At 44.2% G+C, this 22,331-nt stretch overlaps 1 protein-coding gene across 3 annotated transcripts in view; it reads right to left on the minus strand.

Moving 5' to 3' along the window:
- MYLK4 (myosin light chain kinase family member 4) overlaps nt 1-22,331 on the minus strand; it is a 608,560-nt gene that overhangs the window by 80,520 nt on the left and 505,709 nt on the right. For all 3 annotated transcript variants that reach the window (XM_069217896.1, XM_069217880.1, XM_069217890.1), the window contains exon 5: nt 6,875-6,980. In XM_069217896.1, the coding sequence (XP_069073997.1) occupies nt 6,875-6,980 (106 nt within the window). The remainder of the gene's footprint in view (nt 1-6,874; nt 6,981-22,331) is intronic.

Here is a 22,331-nt window from a genome sequence, read left to right on the forward strand (position 1 = left end):
TAGAGTCCCCAAGCAGTATAACCTCCGGTGGTGGGTGCCCGAATGGTCAAACCAAGAAATCTTGCAGCACAGAGCGAGCAAAATGGCCATCCCTCCTAACCTCAGAGTCCAAACAGTAATGTTTGGCAAAAGTATGGAGGGATGCCCAGGTCGCTGCCCTGCAGATGTCAGCCACAGGAACACCTCTAGCCAAAGCCGATGAAGTTGCTTTGATCTGGTGGAATGGGCACGAAGCCCCACAGGTGGATCTCTCTTCACCAAAGAATAGCAGATCTTAATACATAGAATGACCCACCTGGATAGCGTTCTCTTGTGGACCGCTCTACCTTTCCTCTTCCCCATGTATCCAACTAAGAGCTGTTCATCCTGTCTGAACTCTTTCGTCCTGGCGACGTAGAAGCTCATTGCTCTTCGCGGATCCAGCCGGTGGAGCCTCTCTTCCTCCTTGGATGGGTGAGGTGGAGGGTAAAAGGAAGAGAGAGTAATTGACTGCCCCAGGTGAAAGGGTGTAACAACCTTCGGTAGGAAAGCCGCCTTGGTCCTCAACACCACTTTGTCCTTAAAGAAAGAATGGTATGGGGTTTCCACAGTGAGAGCCTGAAGCTCGCTAACCCTTCTGGCAGATGTTATGGCCACCAGGAAAACAGTTTTGAATACTAGGAACTGTAATGAACAAGAGTGCATAGGTTCAAACGGGGCCCCTATAAGAAAAGTTAAGACTAAGTTAAGGTCCCACTGAGGCATAATGAATGGTGTAGGTGGATACTTATTAGTGAGTCCCTTTAGAAACTTTAAAACAATTGGTGATTTAAAGAAGGATGGTTGATCAGGAAGGCACAGAAAAGCAGATAGTACAGACAGATAACATTTAACAGTACCAATCGCACAACCTCTCTGTGCCAGATGGAGTGCAAATGACAAAATGTCAGATAAACCAGCTTTTAAGGGATCTAAACTATTCTCTCTACACCAGCTTGCAAATTTAGCCCAACGATTAGCATAGATTGACTTGGTGGAGTGTCGCCTGGCCGATAAAATAACTTCCACCACATCTGGAGGGAGAGAAAAGGAACTCAGATTGCCCCGTTCAATCTCCAGGCATGAAGATGCAGGCTCTGGAGGTGGGGGTGTAGAATCTGCCCCTGTGACTGCAAGAGGAGGTCCACCCTGCAAGGGAGACGGAGCGGAAGGCATTGAGAGAGTTGGAGTAGGTCCGAATACCACACCCTTCTCGGCCAATCCGGAGCTATTAAGATGACTTGAGCTCGGTCTTGGCGGATCTTCCTGAGAACTCAAGGAATCGAGGGTATGGGGGGAAACGCGTAAAGCAACTGACCCTTCCAGGACATCTGAAACGCGTCCCCCAAAGCTCCTTGCACCGGATACTGGAGGCTGCAAAATTGCGGACACTGCGTATTCTCTTGAGTTGCAAACAGATCTATTTGTGGATACCCAGAACTAGATCTGGATGATACCCAGAACTAGATCTGGATGAAGACGCCACTCGTGATCGACCGAGCTGCGTCGACTGAGAATGTCTGCACGCACGTTCAGGACTCCGGCCAAATGATGTGCAATCAAGCAGATCTTGTGTTCCTGAAGCCAGGACCAGAGACGAAGAGTTTCTCTGCAGAGAAGATACGACCCCACTCCTCCCTGTTTGTTTATATACCACATCGCGGTCGTGTTGTCCGTCAGAACTTGGATTGACTGACCGCGAATGGAAGGGAGGAGGGCCTTGAGAGCCAGACGTACTGCCCGCAACTCTAACAGATTGATGTGTAACCTCTGTTCCCCTGGAGACCAAAGGCCCTTGATCTCCAGGTCCCCCAGATGAGCTCCCCACCCTAGAGTGGAAGCATCCGTTACCACCGTGGCCACTGGAGGTGGCAGCGAGAACGGCCTTCCTTGAGACAGGTTGTCGACCGCTGCCCACCATCGAAGATCCACTGTAGTCTCTGGAGATCTTTATCGAATCCTCGAGATCCCCTTTGTGCTGAAACCACTGCCTGCGGACGCACCACTGAAGAGCCCTCATGTGCCAGCGTGCATGAGTGACCAACAGTATGCAAGAAGCGAACAGACCGAGCAGACGAAGGATCTTGAGGACTGGAACTACTGCTCCATTTTGAAACATTGGAATCAACGCCTAAATATCCTGGACCCGCTGGGGTGGAGGAAAGGCCCGATTCAATGTCGTGTCCAACACTGCCCCTATGAACAGGGGGCGTTGAGAGGGCTCCAGGTGAGATTTGGGTACATTGACTGAAAAACCCAGGTCGTACAACAATTGAGCCGTCGACTGGAGATGGCACCGCACGAGCTCCAGAGTTTTGGCTTTGATCAACCAATCATCCAGATAGGGAAACACAGCTATCCCCCTTCTTCTGAGCTCTGCTGCTACCACCGTCATCACCTTTGTGAAGACTCGAGGTGCTGAAGTAAGACCAAAAGGGAGGACCGCAAACTGATAATGCTGCGATCCCACCACAAACCGGAAATACTTCCTGTGCGATTTGAGGATCGGAATATGAAAATACACGTCCTGCAAATCAACCGACACCATCCAGTCTCCTTCGTTCAACGCCAAAAGAACCTGTGAGAGGGTCAGCATTTTGAATTTTTCCTGCTTGAGGAACCAATTCAAAATCCTCAAGTCCAAAATCGGTCTCAGCCGACCATCCTTTTTGGGAATCAGGAAGTATCTTGAATAACAACCCTGACCCCTCTCTTCCTCGGGAACCAACTCTATCGCACCTTTTGCCAATAGGGATAATACCTCCTGCTGTAATAGGAGAAGATGGTCTTCCGAACAGAAGGATGGGCGGGGAGGGAAGGTAGGAGGGAATTCCCAAAAGGGAAGAGCGTACCCCTTCTTCACAATGTCGATGACCCAGGAGTCCGATGTTATAACCTCCCACATTGGAAGAAAATGGGCAAGTCTCCCCCCTACCGGAGACAAGTGGACAGGGAGTGGAGGAAGACTACGGCTGCTTTCCTTGCTGCACCCCTCCCGAGGAAGAGGAAGAGGCAGAGTGCTGCAAGGTGGCTCCTCTCGTACGGACTCTGCCCCTGCCCCTGAAGGATCTGTATGGCAGGGTAGAAGCAGATTGTTGTGGTCCTTGCATTCTTCCACGAAAGGACCCACGACCAAATCCTTTAAACCTCCGAAAACCTCTGAAGGAGGATGAGGCTGACGACTGGAGTCCCAAAGATCTTGCAGTCACTCTGCTTTCCTTAAAACGTTCCAGGGCAGAGTCAGCCTTTGTGCCGAAGAGCCTCTCCCCATCAAAAGGAAGATCAAGAAGTGTGGCCTGCACGTCCGACGAGAAGCCAGATGACCATAGCCAACACTGCAGTCTAGAAACTATGGTCGTGCCCATAGCCCTAGCCACTGAGTCCGAAGTATCCAATCCCGACTGAATCACCTGAGTCGCAGCCGCCTGAGCATCCGCCAACAGCTGCAACATCTCCTGAGACAAAGCAGGGTGGCCCTTCGCCTCTTCCATAAGGGCATGGATGTAACGCCCCAGTATGCAAGTTGCATTGGAAGATTTTAAGGCCATACTGCAAGATGAAAAGGTATTTTTTGCAGTATGGTCCATCTTCTTTGACTCCCTGTCCGCAGGTGTCCCAGGAAACGAGCCAGGAGAGGATCTGGACGAACACGAGGCTTGCACCACTAGACTCTCTGGAGTTGGCTGTCTGGAGAGAAACACCGGATCACCAGGCGCCGCCCTATAGCGACGAGCCACCGCTATGTTGACCGCAGCGGTGGACACAGGTTTCAACCAGATGTCCTTTATAGGGTCCAGCAGTGCCTCATTGAAGGGCAAAAGAGGCTCAGCAGAAGCAGAAGCCGGGTGTAAAACCTCTCTCAATAAATTTCTTTTGACCTCCGCAGTAGGAAGGGGAAGGTCCAAAAAGTCTGCAGCCTTCCGAATGACTGCGTGGAATGAAGCAGCTTCCTCCGTGATCTCTCCAGGGGAAGCTAGATCCCATTCCGGGGTAGTGTCCAAGCCACTGGCTGTATCCAGTCCCTGGAAGTCACCAGAGGGCTCCAAAACTTCACCTTCCTCCAGGTGTTGTCTCGCGTACTCTTCTTCCTCCAAAAGACAAAGAGCCAGACGTCTTGATTTAAGCCTTGACTCCAAGCCTGGAGTCGACAAGGCGTCGGCAGACGCCGAAGATCTTCGTCGGCGCCGAACCTCAGATCCGTCCGAAGCCGGAAGCTCCGACTCCACAGGATTCTTAGACGTCGATCGGATCCGAGGTGAATCCAACGGCGCCGTAACAGGTGTAGTCAGCCTGAGCGATGTCATAGGCATCGGCGCAGCTTCAGGTGCTGCAGACAAAAATGGGGTGAAAGGCGTCGATCTATAAGATGCTGGAACACCCAAATCATAAGCCAGAGGGCCAGACGGACCTGCATGACTTCCACCCGGCGTCATGGAAGCAAAAATGTTAAACATTGCGTTTAAAAATGCTGCAGGATCCGTTCCCGGATCCGGGAAAGCCGGGTATTGCTGCTGCTGCGCCGGTGCCGGCATAGATGCCGAGGAAGGTCCAGGTAACTCCTGGCCAGGAGAACCTTCCGGCCTCTGGGGAGGCTCAACCTCAAAGACCGACCCGGGTGACGTCGGGGTCATAGGAGGCGGAGGGGTGATGGTCGGGCTTATCTCCCACGTCGGACGACGCCGAGCTGACAGAGAAGCTGATCTTGACCTGGACCGTCCCTTTCTCGATCGGCGCCGAGATCCGTGACAGCGCCGAGAGTCACTGTGATGGTGACGAGACCTCGAAGATCTCGAAGAAGACTCCCTCCGATGACGCCTCTCCTTCTTCTTCTTGGACCAAGCCAAGAACAATTTCGCCTCCCTCTCGTTAAGTGCCTTAGGATTCATGCGCTGACATGAGCCGCATGACTCGACCTGATGGTCGGAACTAAGGCACCAGAGGCAATTTTCGTGGGGGTCGGTAACCGACATTCGACCCCCGCACTGGCTACAAGGTTTGAAGCCGGATTTTCTTGGCTGCGACATCGTAACCGTCGTTGGAAACAGTAGCTCCATGTGAGCCTCGAAGAATTAACCGTTACTCGGGCACGAAAAAAAGGGAACTGACGTCTGCACGTCGACGAGGGCTTCTTATTGCCTGGATGACGTCATGTGGCGTCGCGTGGAGTCGGGCGATTGTGACGTCATCGTCGACGTGCAGAGCTAGAAGAAATTTCCGTCGAGGGCTGGCACGAGGGGAGAATTCTTTAGGTGAGGAATCCACAGGTAGGTGTATCCATCAGAAACTCAAGCGCCACTCAAAAGCGATAGCCCTCATTCGGGTCTCCGACATCATCACCACCATACATTGCAACCTTCTGTGTTCTATTCTCTATATACTCAAGGTATCAGCAAATACGTACACAGTGGACTAACCCACAGTTTTCGCCTGACTGATCACTTGGGATACCTGGCTTTGCCCTAATGTGGTCCTCTTCCTCAGGTGTTGAGCTATCCTTCAATGTATTGTACAGTTTCACCCCTGTGCCACATTCCACATCCGGTAGGTGTCCTCCAAGGATGACTTCTTGTTGTCTGCATTAATAAGAAGATTGGAAGTTTTGTGACACATCATCTCACAGGCACACCAGAACCTACCTTATGGGAAGAGACTGTATCTATGAACTAGAGGTGTAATAGCTAGGTTTGTAGAAGACTATTGTATGGTGACATTTTTCTTGGAAAAAGACCTGCTAGTGACCGTGATCATTTGGGGAACAAAGGAGCATCAATCTTGTGTGTGCCCTAACAGATTTTCATCATCACACTACAACACCAATCACCAGCAACTTGCTACCGGGCCTAGATGCACCAAGCATTGCTCAGTTCATCATTCATACATCACTCATGGTTTTCGTGTGCAAGACCATATGCACAAAAGTAGGTTCAACACTTATGATTGAGAGGCCTCAAGCCTGCCCATCATGATAGGCTATGTCTAGCGACCATCATATAGTGACACCAAAAGCCTAGCCAGGTGGAAAGCTAAATGCAATGCACACCAGGCCAATTCATGAACTGGAACCAGAAACCTGGACCTTAACCAGGAGAGTAAATAGATCAACTGCACTCTTAACCTTTGTTATATTTTTATTTGAGGCAAGTGATATATCTATATAAATAAATATATATATATATATATATATATATATATATATATATATATAAGCTTTGCCAAGTGCCAAGATCAATACCCTGAACTATGTCTTCCAGAAGGAGAATGGACTGGCTACCAAAAATTGCTGTCAGGCGCCAGGCACTGAACATGGTACGAGGCATCACCCTCACACGAAGAAATGACTGCCAGAGGAAGCTGTCGCTTGTAGAGAGAGCAGTTGTTTGGCATTGATATCTTTGTGAGATCATAAAAACACTAGGCTCTGTAGTTGCTTAAGGGCTCTGGTTAGCAACGTAGCTGATTAGGATTTAGGATGTGGTTTTATATTCTGAGTCACCCATACACTTTAGGAGAATGTTTGTAGCGTTATATGCAAAGCCATTATGGCGGTGCAGTGTTGTTCCTCCATGACCAGCTGTGCATTGCGACATATACTTGTGAGCAAGGAAGTATGAATAATTTAAATATTTTAGTCATTTATAGTGTGCAAAGGTGCTGTGGTCCTAATGTAATTGCGTCTACCACTAGTCTGTAGGGAACGGGACTCCATGCAGGAATATTATAGAATTAACATTTATTTCAGGGGTGATATAAGTAGCATTTTTTGCTTCTTTACCATGTGCTGTTAACATGCACAGCAATTACAACCATTCACAGAGCATCATATGTAATAACCCATTCCGTCTCCAGCTAAACTTACCCTCCAAGAATTTCACATCTGTTGACAGTGTAATAGTTGTTGATCTGTGCATGTCTTGCTGAAACAATCCGGTGCTCGAAAGGTGCTGACGGAGCTGGGCGCTCAACTGAAAGCATATAGAATAAAAGCACCAGTGATAATTCTGAAAAATCAAATTATAAGTGCAAGAATCTAGCTAAAGAGATATGAAATGAGTTCCTTCACAAAATAATTTAAAACTATTGGTGCTATTTACAATGAAAAAAGTAAATCTAATGGTGGAGATTTAGGGCCCAATTTAAGTTTTGGCGGACATAGTATTCTCCGTCAACCTGGCAGAGAACTTAACTACCGTCAGGCCAACAGTGCTCCGCATGCCAAATTTAGAAATGACTGCCAACCTGAGAGTCATTTAAAAAAAGCATTGACAGGAACCACAATGAAAGGAACCGCCATCACTGCAATTCCTGTAAATGCCAACCTTTTATTTTTTTTAAAAGGAAATCCCAAAATGGGAGTTTCTTTTTAAAATAAAAAAAAGGTTCCCCTCTGTTGGACTTTTTTGCCTATGCAGGGTCATCCCCAAACTTTTTGCCTCCTGCCTCCTATTATTTCTGCCCTGTTGCTGTTGGCTTTTGACTCTGAGCACTTTACCACTGCTAACCAGTGCTAAAGTGCATATGCTCTCTGTGTAAATTGTACTGTAGATTGGTTTATCCATGATTGGCATATTTTATTTACTAGTAAGTCCCTAGTAAAGTGCACTAGAGGTGCCAGGGCCTGTAAACCAAATGCTACTAGTGGGCCCGCAGCACTGGTTGTGGCACACACATAATTAGTTCTGTAATCATGTATCAGACCTGCCACTGCAGTGTCTGCAGTTTTAACTGTAAATTTGACTTGGCAAGTGTACCCACTTGCCAGGCCTTAAACCTTCCCTTTTCTTACATATTAGACACCCCTAAGGTAGGCCCTCGGTAGCCCCCAGGGCACGGTGCACTGTATGGTTAAGGTAGGACATATAGGGGGTCATTCTGACTCCCGCCGGCCGCGGTAACCGCAGGGCCGGCGGGAGCCGCCAGAATACCGCTGCGCGGTCAGAAGACCGCTGCGGTTATTCTGGGTTTCCCGCTGGGCTGGCGGGCGACCGCCAGAATGCCGCCCGCCAGCCCAGCGGGAAACACCCTTCCATGAGTTTGCCGGCTCCGAATGGAGTGGAAGGGGTGCGACGGGTGCAGTTGCACCCGTCGCGATTTTCAGTGTCTGCATGGCAGCCACTGAAAATCTTTGTGGGGCCCTGTTAGGGGGCCCCTGCAGTGCCCATGCCCACGACACCCCATACCGCCATCCTGTTCCTGGCGGCCGAAACCGCCAGGAACAGGATGGCGGTGTGGGGGTCGGAAACCCCATGGCGGCGCAGCAGTTTGGGTCAGTTTGACAGTTGGGCTGTTTGCACCTCTCACTAGAAAGTGACACAAAGGGAGCTGGGGTGTAGCCTGCATATCCTGATGAGCCATCTGTGCTAGGAGGGAGGGGAGGAGTGGTCACTTACACCTGAAAGCTCTGCTCTCACACAATGCAGTCTCCAACCCCCTGGTGAGTGTCTGGGGCCTGGCCTGGGCAAGGCAGGATTTCACATTCAAAAGAGACTTTAGTTTGAAGTAGGCCTACTTCAAAGGAGAAAATGGGTATAAGAAGGGAACCCAAAACCACAGACTTTAGAACCAAGAGGAACCTCTGCCTGGAGAAGAGCTGAAGAGCTGAGGAAGAAGAGCTGCCCTGCCTGTGCTTTGTGAGCTATCCTACAATTGCTGCTTCTGCCAGAGTAAGAGGGCAAAGACTGGACTTTGTGTGCCTTCCATCTTATGAAGATCTCGAAGGGCTTGATTTAGAGCTGCCTCCTGTTGTTTGAAGTCTCTGGGACAGCAAAGACTTCTCTCTGCCAGCACATGGAGTCTCTGGACAGACTCCCACTCTGCCCTGTGGTGCCCATCCAGTTCCTGGGACCCTGAAAGGAGAAGCTGGCAGGCTAAGAGGAAGAAATCCATGCACAGAACGCCATGCGGGGAAAAGATCGACGCAACTCTGATCTGTGGCTGGGAAATCGACGTGCCGCCGGCTTCGTGGCTGAAAATCAACGCTCGCCTGTAACGAGACCGAAGAATCGATGCACGGAGCTAGAGAAATGACGTGCAGCATCGCTGACGGAGGATAGTGAGATCGCAACCCACGCTGCGTGGTTTTCGGATCATCGTGCGTCTGATTTCTGACGCAAACATCGCTGGGTGTGTAAAAACAATGCAAGGCCTGCCTGGACCCGGGAGTGCTGACCGGATCGACACATCGCTCTCCTGCAGAGAAAAGAAACAACGTGCCCCAACCCGACGAAAGGAGAAACGACACAAGGTCTCGCTCGTGAGTGAAATCGACGCATCGCAAGCCCTATTTGACGCACACTCGCCCGTGCAGGGTTATTTTTGATGCACTCAAGGTACATTTTCATGCTAACAATGTTAGTGTGTGTTTAAAACCACATGAAGACTCTTTTTGCTTTTTAATTGATAACTTGACTTGTGTATGGTGGATTTATGTTGTTTTGGTCTTGTTTTGTTTAGATAAATATTCTCTATTTTTCTAACCCTGTTTTGTGTCATTTTGTAGTGTTTTCATTAAGCTACTGTGTGTGTTCGTACAAATACTTCACACCTAGCACTCTGAAGTTAAGCCTACTGCTCGTGCCAATCTACCAAGGGGGTAAGCAGGGGTTAGCTGAGGGTGATTCTCTTTTACCCTGACTAGAGGGAGGGTCCTTGCTTGGACAGGGGGTAACCTGACTGCCAACCAAAGACTCCATTTCTAACACCCTCACAATGGGAGTTCTATTCCCATGGCAAGTGGAGCACTAAGTAATTTTCCCTGTCTCCTACCGTCAGGGTTTTCCTGTTGGTGATAGGCAGTGGATACTGACCTGTATGTCCGCCCATCTAAGTTAGGTGGGAAGAAACAGAGGTCTGCCTTTGACAGCCCATCCACCCGGGGGCCACTGGGTGTACCCGTAGCAGATACGGAGTAGTCTCCATTGTGGTTACACCAAAGGTACACCAGCTTCTAAATCTGGCAGGAGGACCACTATGTTGGAGGTAAGGATACTCTGTCACCATTGCAACAGAGTAGTCTTACTGCCAACATATAAATCAGGACCTTAGCGCTCTGCTCGAATGTACTTCTATGTCAGTTTGGGATTCATAAACATTTCTGGAAGTACACTTGTAAAGTTGAACCATGACATTACACTTTTCCCATAGACTCGTATTCCTAATGTGAAGTGTTCTGCCTACTGGAGATCTTGTGCAAATGCACTTTTTTATCCTGGAGAAAAACCAATTCTGTGAAGAAAGCCTTTCCCTGATCTGTTCCCTGTAGAATTCTGGAGGGGGAATTAAATCTACAGCCATTTTCAGTCTACAAAAGGGGCCATATCAGTGTTTTGAAATACCCATAAAGGTACATGTTGTGGACGTTCTCAATCTTCAGAGGCAAACCGCACCTTGAAATGCTCACTGCACACTCTTTGAGTGTACTTTACTACTGTGGACTTCTTGGCCCTTGTGGCGGGGAAATCTGCAATAGTTAACAAATGTAGTGATGTTCTATTAATTACCTTTGGTGCACATGCTAAAACTAATGGCCCTCTCTCTTGTTATCAGAGTGCAGTAGGTCGATTTCAACAGTTTGAGATCCGGCGCTCCAATACTTGGGTTCAGGATTGTTTCAATCATCATGGGACATGGTATTATTTTATTTATTTTTACAGTTTTATATAGTGCAAACCAGGCTTACTTGTCCATCACAGTGCTTTAAATAAGAAGACTGTAGATACAATAGAGAAACTTAGTAGATGAAGTACAAGACGAAGGAGAGCAGGCTCGTTTTTTGTGGCTGTAATGGATACAGAGTTTCACCAATTTTATATGTTCAAAGGAAAATTTAGCAATGGAAAACTAACATAGGTTAATTTTGTAAGGTGTATACATATTAGAATAGCTTGGATAATGGTCACTGAAGACAGTATTTTAGGATTAACCTATAAGATTTTTATGCAGAGTAAGAGGTATTTGTCCTTATTTTGTGAAGGATGAAATTCCAGATTGCAGAACCACTTCCCAAGGAGGTTTACTTCAAATTTGTTGAAGAGGGGTTTCCAGCTGGTAGACCTTGCAACTTCTAATAACTCAAGAACATCCTGAAATAGTCTCTTTTGCTGGCAAAGTACTTGGGTGTTCCTTTATCGATTTCTGGGGTCCACAAGCTAATCTGACAAACTATCCAACTTTAATCAGGGGCCATTTTAGAGTCAGTGTGAGGAGTTCTGGGTTCAGAAAACTAATCAAGTTGCTGCATGAAGCAATGCTTTTAGCTAAGCTAGGTGAAGTTTCAAGACGTCCATCAATAATGCATTTCTGTAATCAATCTCTGAAAGGACAAATGATCGTACTACTGTTTCAAAATCTTGAGTGAGTGGTAGTGATTTTATTGCACAAAGGAGTCTTTTTGCCTGGGCAACTATGTTCCAGTGTTGGCCTTTTATACTGTCTAGCTCCCCCTGTGAACACGAGATATGAAACATGATAACGGTTTTCTGTTTGGTTTATCGTTTTTATTTTTTTTCTGCTATGATTGTGTATATTGAACATTTGTGATCACAGACAATTCTAAAAAATAAAATAAAAAGAGTTTTATTTGGAACTGATCTCCTTGAGCTAGAGAATTAATATGGTATGGAAGATTGAGGCTCCTATCAAGATTGAATACCAATAATTTAACACATTTGATGATGGATGGCTTGCAGTCTAGCACATTAGTTGCATATAGCTATGACAGCAAGGAGGAGAGATATCATGATAAAGATGTTTTCTATGGATTCAAATTAGGATGATGGGGTGTCATCCATGCCTAGAAGTGTATGAGGATCTGAGTCTGTGAGTTTATGTCTCCTGGTAAAGAGAGTTACATCTATAGTTCTGTATCATCACATTACAAATGATATGAGATTTTAGATTGCCTCAGGAGAGCTGAGGGATTCTATGTGTAGATTACAAAGAGACAAACAGACAATGGAGCCTTGAGGGACCTCTTGGCAAAGACTGGAGGAGCTGCAGAGAGTGTTAGAAAGTTTAATTTGTGGGAAACGATAATTTAGATATGAGGAGAATCAGCTCAAAACTGTATATTTGAAACCCACCTATTCTTCCAAAATCCCTATGAGTGATTAGTGGTTTACTTGGCCGAAGGCTACTGAGAGGTCTAAAAGTGTGTAGAAACCAAACAGATCACTATTCAAACTACAACAAAGAAGGAATGTGCTTTCCATATTGTTATTTGATATTTACATTGATGATATGCCTATGACATTATTGAGAGCAAAGTTAATTCCTTCTACATGGGGCTTGGCTAACCACTATCTATGCTGATGATATGGTTCTCCCTTATCACACTAAAGTTCACCTTGAAGGAGCTTTGGGTTTGTTGGCTCAACACTGCATCGAGAAACTTGGAATTAGTCAACGTAAATCGACACCTATATATGCTTTGGGAAAAATGTTATTAGATTTGGAGAGGAGAGGAGTACAATTTGGAACTGTGGAATATTATAACTAGCTTTGATTCAGTGCTGACAGCAGATTACTTTGATCTAGTCAACAGGCATGTAAACATACATCTGCAAGTATTATAATGAATGGGTTGCACTGATTCAACAATAGGTTTGGGGCTGGCCATTGGGTTAATTCTAAATATCTTATATTGTGAAAGTGCCACCATTATCTGCTACTGCCTCAGTTCTTGGGGTCCAGGTTCCTTTATACAACATTTAATTGGGGCAAATTCGAGCCACAAATTGAGCACTCAGAATTCAATTTTCATTGGAGTTATCCTTGATGGGGTTGAGTTTTATTCAACTATTTAATATTTGATTCGAGAGTTACTGATTGAACGTGTCATTAGAAAGTGGGTGTGAAAGGACAAATATTTAAAATGTTTGGTAGGTATTTGATTCTTTGTAAGATGTGGCAATGTGAAGATACATATGCCAACAAACAGTCCATACCAAAAATGTTGAAAACCCTCCACAAGACTGTTATTAAAAACAGGACTCAGGCAGAATCCGACAGTCCGACGGCAGTCTGAGTTTTACTCAGGTAGGGTGGGCGATGAGTTTAGTGACGCCTGGCTAATTACAACTTAGCTTTCTGCCAGCCTTCTCATGGTGGGGTCCGCACCATGGCGGGGGCATCTCATGATGGGGTCCGCCATGGCGGTGGCATCCTCCCCGCAAGTTTGGCAGTTGGACCACCAAACTCATAAAAAGGCCCTACGTGCTTGCACCAGTTCAACTGTATTTGTCGGTCTTTATCATTCCAATGTTAAGATGTTATTTTTTTCATGACCAAGCAGAGTAAAAAAATGTTATGGTTACAAAGGAGAGATTGGGTAGGAATACAAATAGAGGTGTTAAGAAATTGAGTGTATTGAGCATGCAATGTAACTTTGCCAGTGTCAGGTGCTGTGGTGTTTAGAGCAGCATTCTTTAATCCTTCAAATTTATGTTTGCAGCCAATAGAAAGTTATCTGTACCTTTTAACTGCTAGTAACAAAACCATATATTACAAGGTGATCCGATATTTGTCCAGATGTGAAAAACAAGTATTAAATGTGCAAGGTGTTCAAAATCAATGAATATTCTAAATGGAGTCTTTGGTGATTTTTAACATGTATTATGATTTAACAACTGATTTTAGATTTTCAGGTGTAGGAACAACAACACTGTTGTGATGAATTGTTGAAAATGTTGCTATAAAGGTTCAGCCATGATTCCAACTCTGTCACTATAAACATTGGATGAAAAATGAAATTAATGAACTAGGAGATTAGTTGGGGTGACCTCTCATTACTGACTGACTTACTATCTGATTTTAAGGTCTAAGAAATAAACAGCAGTCAAAACTATTAATACTCTCCATTTCAATAATTTGTTTTGGTGAGATGAACAGAATATGGATTACATAACGTTAAGAACCTTTTTAGCTAAGAGCTTTTTTAAACAACAAATCTGCTGCTTTTGTCATCTGGTTTAAAATCAGGATGTAAAGTGTGAATCTGTAGGTGGAGGTGACCTACATCTGGTGGATGGGTCAGATTAAGCACCCACAAATACAAGGTACAACTCAGCAAGTGATCTACCATTGATCTCAGGACCTTATCAAGGTCTTTGCCTATGTGTCTTCTCTAGGCTCAGCAATGTAGATTAGCTCCAGATCACCCAACTTTGCACATGTCCATGTTGCTGACATGGTGTTTTGCTGCAGTATTTTGGTGTTAGGGGAGAAGAAATTTACACCCTTTTAAACAATAGGAGGACAACCTAACACCAAGTTAAATAACTCTCCAATTCTGTGTTCACTTTCCATTGAATGTTTAACATAATTTCCAACATACTTTTTTGGAATTCTTGTTTGCAATTGGATTTCAATCATGACTCTTTTTTTTGCAGTTTTATATAGAGCAAACTTGATCCGAAGGTATTGGAGCACTTTAGATGAGCACCAATTACATTACACAAGGACATATTCATCTTTTTGTCTTTTTTAGTTACTGGGAGATTAAGTGATTTGCCCAGAATCACAGTATGTCGAGCGAACACCAAGACTCAAACCTGGTTCCACAGGTCCAACATCTGCTGCTCTGGACGTTACACCACATCCTCTCACTTATGTGATAGAACTTCTTTAAAAGAGTTCTCATACATACGATATGAGACACATAGGGCCTGATTCTAACTTTGGAGGACGGTGTTAAACCGTCCCCAAAGTGGCGGATATACCACCTACCGTATTACGAGTCCATTATATCCTATGGAACTCGTAATACGGTAGGTGGTATATCCGCCACTTTTGGGACGGTTTAACACCGTCCTCCAAAGTTAGAATCAGGCCCATATTCTATTAAAATACAGCATGCCAAAAAGCACCATGTAGTTTGTATAACCACATGTCTGCCACTCTGTTGTCCTCACTCCTCCTGTCAAGGAATCTTATGACCATAGAAGGATAATTACACCAAGGCAGGGTGCAAAAGGTAGCATCATTTAGCTCCTCTCCTGTCTGGAAACTAAAAGATGCCACAGAGACTTCCTACAATTCAAAAAATATTCTAGGATATTATGATGTGCTATTCCTGACTTAACGCTTCAATATATATGGGATGTATTTAAAACATTTCTCCTCTAACTTCAGGAATCAGAGCACCTAAAAACACTATTGGGTCGGCGGGGGGTATACAGAGCCGACCTACAAGTCTTCATATCTCATGGACCCAACTTAGGCCCTCATTATGACCGCCGTGTTCATGCTGGCGGTCAAACTACTGACCACCAGTGCCTCCGCATCCCTGCCGGCCGTATCAGGAACATTCCTCTGTTTCCGCCCGCCGGCCCTGAGAAATGCCTGGCCGGAACATTGACGGCATCTCCATGGAGCCGCCGCCAATGCCTCTGTGCGGCAGGTGCAGTTGCACCCGTTGCGCAGATCACTGCACGAAAATCGGGCAGTGACCTGCGCAATGGGGCACTGCACAGGGGCCCCTGCACTGCCCATGCCAAGTTCATGGGCAGTGCAGGGGTTCCCAGAGGTGCCCTGGGGCACCCCCCACCAGCCTTTCCTTGGCGGGTTTTCCCACCATCTCCAGGCTTCCTGACGGAGGCAGCCTGGCGGTGAGTGAGGGCTGCCGATGGCGACCCTCATGTTATTGTTTATGTGGTGGTGTGGCCCGCCATGCCGGCTGGCGGGTTTTCCCGCCACCGCCGGCATGGCGGGCCACACCGCCAAGTTCGTAATGACCACTTTAGTCACAGACCAAAAGATGTAAAATGTTCAAATATCAGACTTTTCAAAACTGGCCCAAATATTATCAATAAAATAATTCTAAGCAAAACAAAAATATAAAAAAGCCTTTGAAATCACAAGAAACAGAGATATGAAATATTTTGGAATTAATAATTTTAATTGAATGAAATGCAGACTGAATTCCAAACAGTGTCTTCGACAAAAGACAACTCACCCACCACAACTATGCAGCTTTTCTAATGGGTATGAATGCCAGTCCCAAAGGGAGCATTATTAACTGAATGGGCCCCTATTAAACAGTAAGATGGGACGTCTCCAAAACTCGAGATCAATGTGCCAATGAGTTCCTTTTGGGCCCTGCAGACCTATATAGGATTACACAAGTCTTACACAGGGCACAACAACTCTATGAGTGTGCACAGAGAGCGCATGACACCACAAAAACAGAAAACATGTTCACGGAAGGAGACACTTTTAGAATGCTGTCTTTACTGTACAGGGCATTAAATAGCCCCACCCCTCCTCTACAGCTACTGCATATGCAAAAATGGGCAGCTGATCTGGACCTAGAGCTGACTGAGAGGGACTGGATTTCAGTTTGGAGGTACACCACTCCTCCATATGCCTTCAACACAGGGCAAAAGCATTTCAAATGATGTTAACGAGGTACATGACACCTGTTCATATTCAAGCAATGATAAATGCTCCTGATGCATGTTGTAGGGGGTGCGGAGTGAGGCAGACATACCTGCATATGTAGTGGGCCCAGGTGATGGAGGTTGCAAGAGAAATCACCAGCGTAATCCTTCTAATGCAGGGCTTCCTAACAGGGATTGGCCCTGTTAGGTATGATGGATGACAAAGAGCTATTCCTGCTCACCCTGCCCACAACTAGATTACTCAGTTCACTGATTTTGGCTGTTCGTGTTCTTGTGGCACAGCACTGGTGCACCCCATACCCACTGACCACAGGCATGTGGTAGACAAAGGTTTGGGCTAACCATGCAATGCAAAGGGTGGCAGCCAAGGTGTGAACACTATGCCAAAATACGAGAAAACACAGACCCCTTTTCATACATACAACAAACTCAATCAAGAGAATTCCCGCCCACCCGACCTGGTGTGCGTGTCGGAGGAGAGAGCCAAAGGTGCGGACCTTGATGACTCCTGGATAGGGGAGAGTCTCTAGAACTTGACTACAATCAAGAGACTTATTGGATACCCATTTTGGATCACCTTAGTTTCCTGTTTGACAATAGTGCAGAATGGATTGGTTATCATTGTAATACAGTTTGTACGAAGGTATTAATGTTGGCCGAAATCTGTATCTGAGGATTGAACATGTGAAATACAATTGTTATAAAAATGGTGTCTAATATAATAAACATTTTTGCACTGAAACAAAAACACCGCATTTTGCAGTATAGTATTTTCCTGTGTTTGACTAACCTAGGCCCAAAGTAGGCCTAACTTCCATACTGAATCTTAACACATCGAAACATGTGTTTGTGCTGTCATTTCCCTGCTCATCACATGTAGCAGGATATGCAATTATGAAACCTTCGTATTGACATGCTGTTCTCGAAAAGCTTTAGTGGAAGTTTTTGTTTCCTAGGTAACAGTTTCAAGGATCTTCTGCTTGAGCTTCTGTAATCCTATTCATAACATGAGAGTGTCACTGTTTTGAGTGTAAGTAGATTTCTACTAATACATCCACTGATATCAGGTCAGAGGGGGCTGTATTATTAATTTAGGGCATTGAGTTGGGATGATGTTAGGTGATGCTACATTACATTTTGTATTCTAGTTTGTCAAACCGTACAAGGATTTGGATCACCTTTTGCTGACCATGCAATTTGTACTGTGCTTTTTGCTATATAAGATTGAAGGTAAGCCTTTCTGGCTTGATCCAACTCTTTGAGAACAGACTCTTGTTAGTCTGTCTTTTGTTTGGACTTTGAACATTTTGACTCAGACTTGACTTCATGTCAGGCTCTTTGCTACATTTGATTGAGCCTTCTGCTAACTTCCTGTACTGGTGTACCATCCATTTTGACTATTATTTTGCCTTCTGAACTGCACCTTTTATACTTTTAAAAGCTATTTAATAAAGCTCCATGGTTTCTAACTTCCGTGATCGTGTGCGTTCTTGAGTCCTATGAATTACTTTTTACTGCCTATTTCATGATGATTTTGATTCTGTAAGGGGTGCATTACCTCATATATTCTCAAAGATAACACCGCCTCTGATCCTGTGAAGATGCTTTAGTTATTGTCTTCAGATCATCAAAGATAGCGTTAACAGTTTTGGTGGAGAATGCGGGCAATGCAGATAACACATCAGATATAATATAGATATGAAACTTCCCCTTCTTGATTTCTGGATCCTATGATAATTTTATTATATGTGTTTTGGTGTTCCTGAGCAGAGGAAAATGAGTTTCAATAGGAGGAATTAATTGTGCTGATCTACAGTTTGTCCCAGTTCACTGTGGTGCTTATAGTTTGAATGTGTGTTGATTTTTCTGGTGTCATGAATTATAGTGCATGCACAATGTTTGACTATGCAGATCTGATTTTTGGGTTATTTTTGAGTTTTAAATGTGATTTTGTTACATTTCTGAGGCTAGATTAGTGATGCTCATTTTAGGTTGCTATTGTCAATTGTGTTGAAATTGCAGTGATTAGAAGTGTAGAAATCAAATGTATTATTGCGAATAATGTTGACATTTTTGTAGGTTGGCAAACAGATTTGTCAAAATGCAAGATCTCAAGACTCAGGGCCTGATTATGACCTTGGCAGAGGGGATTACTATGTCACAAACGTGATGCATATCCTGTGTGCGATATCACAAGATCCATATGATATAATGGAATTTGTAATATGGTGGGCAGGATGTGATGGAGTAATCCCCCCTGCCAAGGTCGTAATCAGGCCCATATTCTTTTGTGTTGAACTTGTTTGCAAAGTAGGGTTGTGTATTACGAGGTGACACACTGACACCAGTAAAGGGACTTTCTTGGACTACAAAAGTGTTTAGAGTAATGCATTCTAATCTAGATTACTGTTTATTTGGTGCACAGAAATATGTGCACTAATCAAAGAGTGAGTTCATCACTGGTTGGAACTTTCCCTTCTCTTATTGAGTGAGACGATTTCTCTTTCTCTCCTCCCCCGTAATTTGATAAAGCAGAGAAGAAAATTATTTTGTTGTCTAGTTTGTTCATAGTTCTGCAGTGTCTTTAGAATTTTCTCAAAGCGAGCCAAGCTGCAATTGGTTGAGAGTCACAGTGAGCTGTGCTGTGACTGGGTAGTCGTCGCTGTGATAGACAGTTCTATAGTGACATTGCATAACTGTGTTACACTGCAATTGGTGGTCTCTTGCCATAATCGTCCTGTGAATGGTTGATTATCTTTGTTTATATCACATGGTTTTGTGGTGAGCTGGATTGAGCGAAAATGAGTGCTGCGTTCTAATGTTTCTGTTATGGAAGGAAAAAAAATGTCTCCAGAAATTTCCCCCACATAAGAGATGATGTTGAATTTCGGTCTTCAACATGTATTTGGTTAAAGCAATGGAATGAGAGCACACTGACAGGAACAAGCAATTTTCTTTACAGGGTAATTTTAATGTGACAAACCTTGATGATTTGAGATGTACGATGAACGAAATAAAACCACACCCTGGACCCATGTAGTTTGAGGCATTACATTATGTGGATAGTGCAGCAATTGAGAAAGAACAAAAGGAAATGGAGTGCAAGCTGAAAGTGATGTGAGCCACTGATTAGACTAGAAAAGGGGAGAGAATGTGAAATTGGGTTTAGTGTGTGTCCTGCAATCATCAATGAGCCAGAAGAAGAAAATGTATGATAAAAACAAAGAAAATAAGAACGGGAAAGGTACAGAAATCAACTGAGATGAGGAGGATATTTATTTAGATGATTTACTTGGCTCAAGACCTCTTCCATAATTTTACAAACATCTAAACCACCTCAAGGTAGGGAAGCAGGAGAGCTGGTGTTAGTGGACTAATACTGCTCATGCTACTTCAGTTGCTATTACATCTGCAACTACTACTTGTATAGTTGCTACTGGGCCATAGTACAGAAACGTGAACTAGCAAGTAGAAAGATTGATGTTCTACAATTAAAGGCTGAATTTGGAGAGATTCTACAGGGCACAATTGGTATCCAAAAACTAATTTTATACAATATGGATGAATTGAACTTTCTTATCAAAGAACCAGCATGTGATGAATATGCTACGTTTGAGGAACGGGTACACAGTAGAATGGATTTAGGGGATGAAGAAGTGAAAGAAATGAATATGAAATGAATATGTGAGCTTACAAGGGAATTAATGAATAGCATTTAAATTAGTCAAATTTGAAAAGCTAGTGATAAATGGAGTTAGAAAGGTGATGACGAAGCAAGGAAGAAAAAAACAGAATCCAAAAGAGAAGATAAACTGAGTACGATCCTGAAATGAGATTGGTTGCGTCTGGATTTCCTTAGAGAGAAGTGCATGGAGGTAACTATTTGCGTGTTCTTCAACAGTGGTCTGATCTCCTTGCATTCATGCAAAATTTTCAAAAGCTTCGGAAAGGTCCAGATCATTGATATACGGAGGTTGGGAGGCTACTGACAATTCAAAAATGCTTTGGGTCGATATGAATAAGGTGTTTGAAATTACAGACCCAAAGGTTTTGTCGGATGAGTGCAAATTTGTGCTAACATGACCGAAAGAAAAGTCTATTAGAAGTCGTCCTCAAAATGGTCCAACTGCTGTTGTTAAGGAAAAGTACAGGAAGGTGACTGCACATTTGAAACTGAAGGTTCCAAAGAAAGAAGTGAATTGGTGAAAGTTAATGATGGCTACTTAGGAGCCAAGAGAGTCGGTGTATGCCTATCAAGAGAGGCTACTGCAGATTTATAGACAGTACAGTAGATTCAAAGATCCAACAAAAGAAGGTGGTAGCGGATTTGGTGGCATCCAGAGCCTAGTTCTCATAGCCAGTAGAGTATGATCTGTTGGCAGCCTAAGAGTGCACTCAAATGCGTGAAATGCTGTAGTGGCTGTTTTGATGCGAAGCAAAGAACATTGAATGAGAAGATATTGATTGCACAGACTAATCATTTACAGACAAATGGTAGGAGTCAGCTGATCGTTTCGGGATTGCATTTAGCCTCTGTTGATGGCACAAATTTAACATACAGGTAGGAAGTGTGCAGGAAAACTGTGTGTCAAATGTTCTTCATCATGCTAGGTAGAGCTTTTTGTAAATAACTCTAATTGAATGAATGTGAACATTGACATGTTCAAAGAGAGGTCTCTATGTCACTATTGTGAGTGTCTTGCATATTAGAAACAAGAATCTAGACAGAATCCAGATAGCATTCAAAGTGATTTTGTTCCCCAAATACAGCAGAGTACAAACCATTTTCAGACAACTGGGACAGCTGACACAGACCAGCTGGTTTCTCTACAGAATGTGCAGAATCGGAGGCAATTCATTCTGCGAATGACTGTAGTTCTAGTAATGTAGTAAAACACCCAAAACAAAATGTCTGGCTTCCAGCTAAGTCCATTAATGGTTAATACTGATTTCCTCACACTTTCAGCAACTGTAATCAATTCGCAATGGCAGTGCCTGAAGGGGGAGGGTGACTATAGGCTTGGTGTAATCCTAGAGGTAGACAAGAGTGGCCCATATGTAGATACTGATGTTAATGGCTACTGAGTAATATGTTTGTTCGATACAGGTGCTACCCTCTCCACAGTTTGTCCTAAGGAGGTCCCAACCTACTCCTCTTGGGAAAAAAGTTCAACTTATTTGTATCAGTAATAAACAAATAACAAATTAGGTATCAGAAAATGCCCTTGTTAAAATTAGCTCACTTGCGGATGCTCAGCAATGTATAATTTGTGATACGAATCCTGTGAAAGTTAGGGATCTTCTCTGGAAAATGCATTGTGTCATATTGCTCATAGATGGCTTGGCAATTCAAACAAAGTATTAAGGTTCAAAATTTGAAATAAAGTCACAAGAGGCAAAAGTCCATTTGTTCCCAGTTCTCACAAAAGATGATTTGCCTCCTGATTCAAGACACACACTGAAAAAGGAGATATCACACTTTACAGGTAAAGAGATAGGATTCATTAATAGTGCAGAACCCTCAGTACAAGCTTACACGGGAAGCAGAGACAATATAAAAGAAGTGCCAGGAAGTCCTTGCAATTCTCCTGTGATGGGAATTAAAAAGAACTGAGGGGAAAATGGAGTGTGGTCCAGGACTAAAGAAAAATTAATAGATGTGTAGTGCCACATTGTCCATTAGTACTGAATCCTACTGTCATTTTATTCCCAATCGCTGCTAATGAAGAATGTTAAACAGCCATAAACTTCTTCCAAGTTCTTTTCTTTTTCTTTTCATAAAGAAAGTAAAAAGTTTTTGCTTTCAGATTTTTTAAAAATATTTTTCTGTGGTGTTTTATGCCACAAATGTACACAGAATGCTTCTCAATCTTTAGCCAGATTCTAAAAGGAGATTTGGAAAATCTGCAGCTGCCCTGT

Source organism: Pleurodeles waltl, chromosome 2_1 (assembly GCF_031143425.1).
Source record: "Pleurodeles waltl isolate 20211129_DDA chromosome 2_1, aPleWal1.hap1.20221129, whole genome shotgun sequence".
Taxonomy (NCBI): Eukaryota; Metazoa; Chordata; class Amphibia; order Caudata; family Salamandridae; genus Pleurodeles; species Pleurodeles waltl.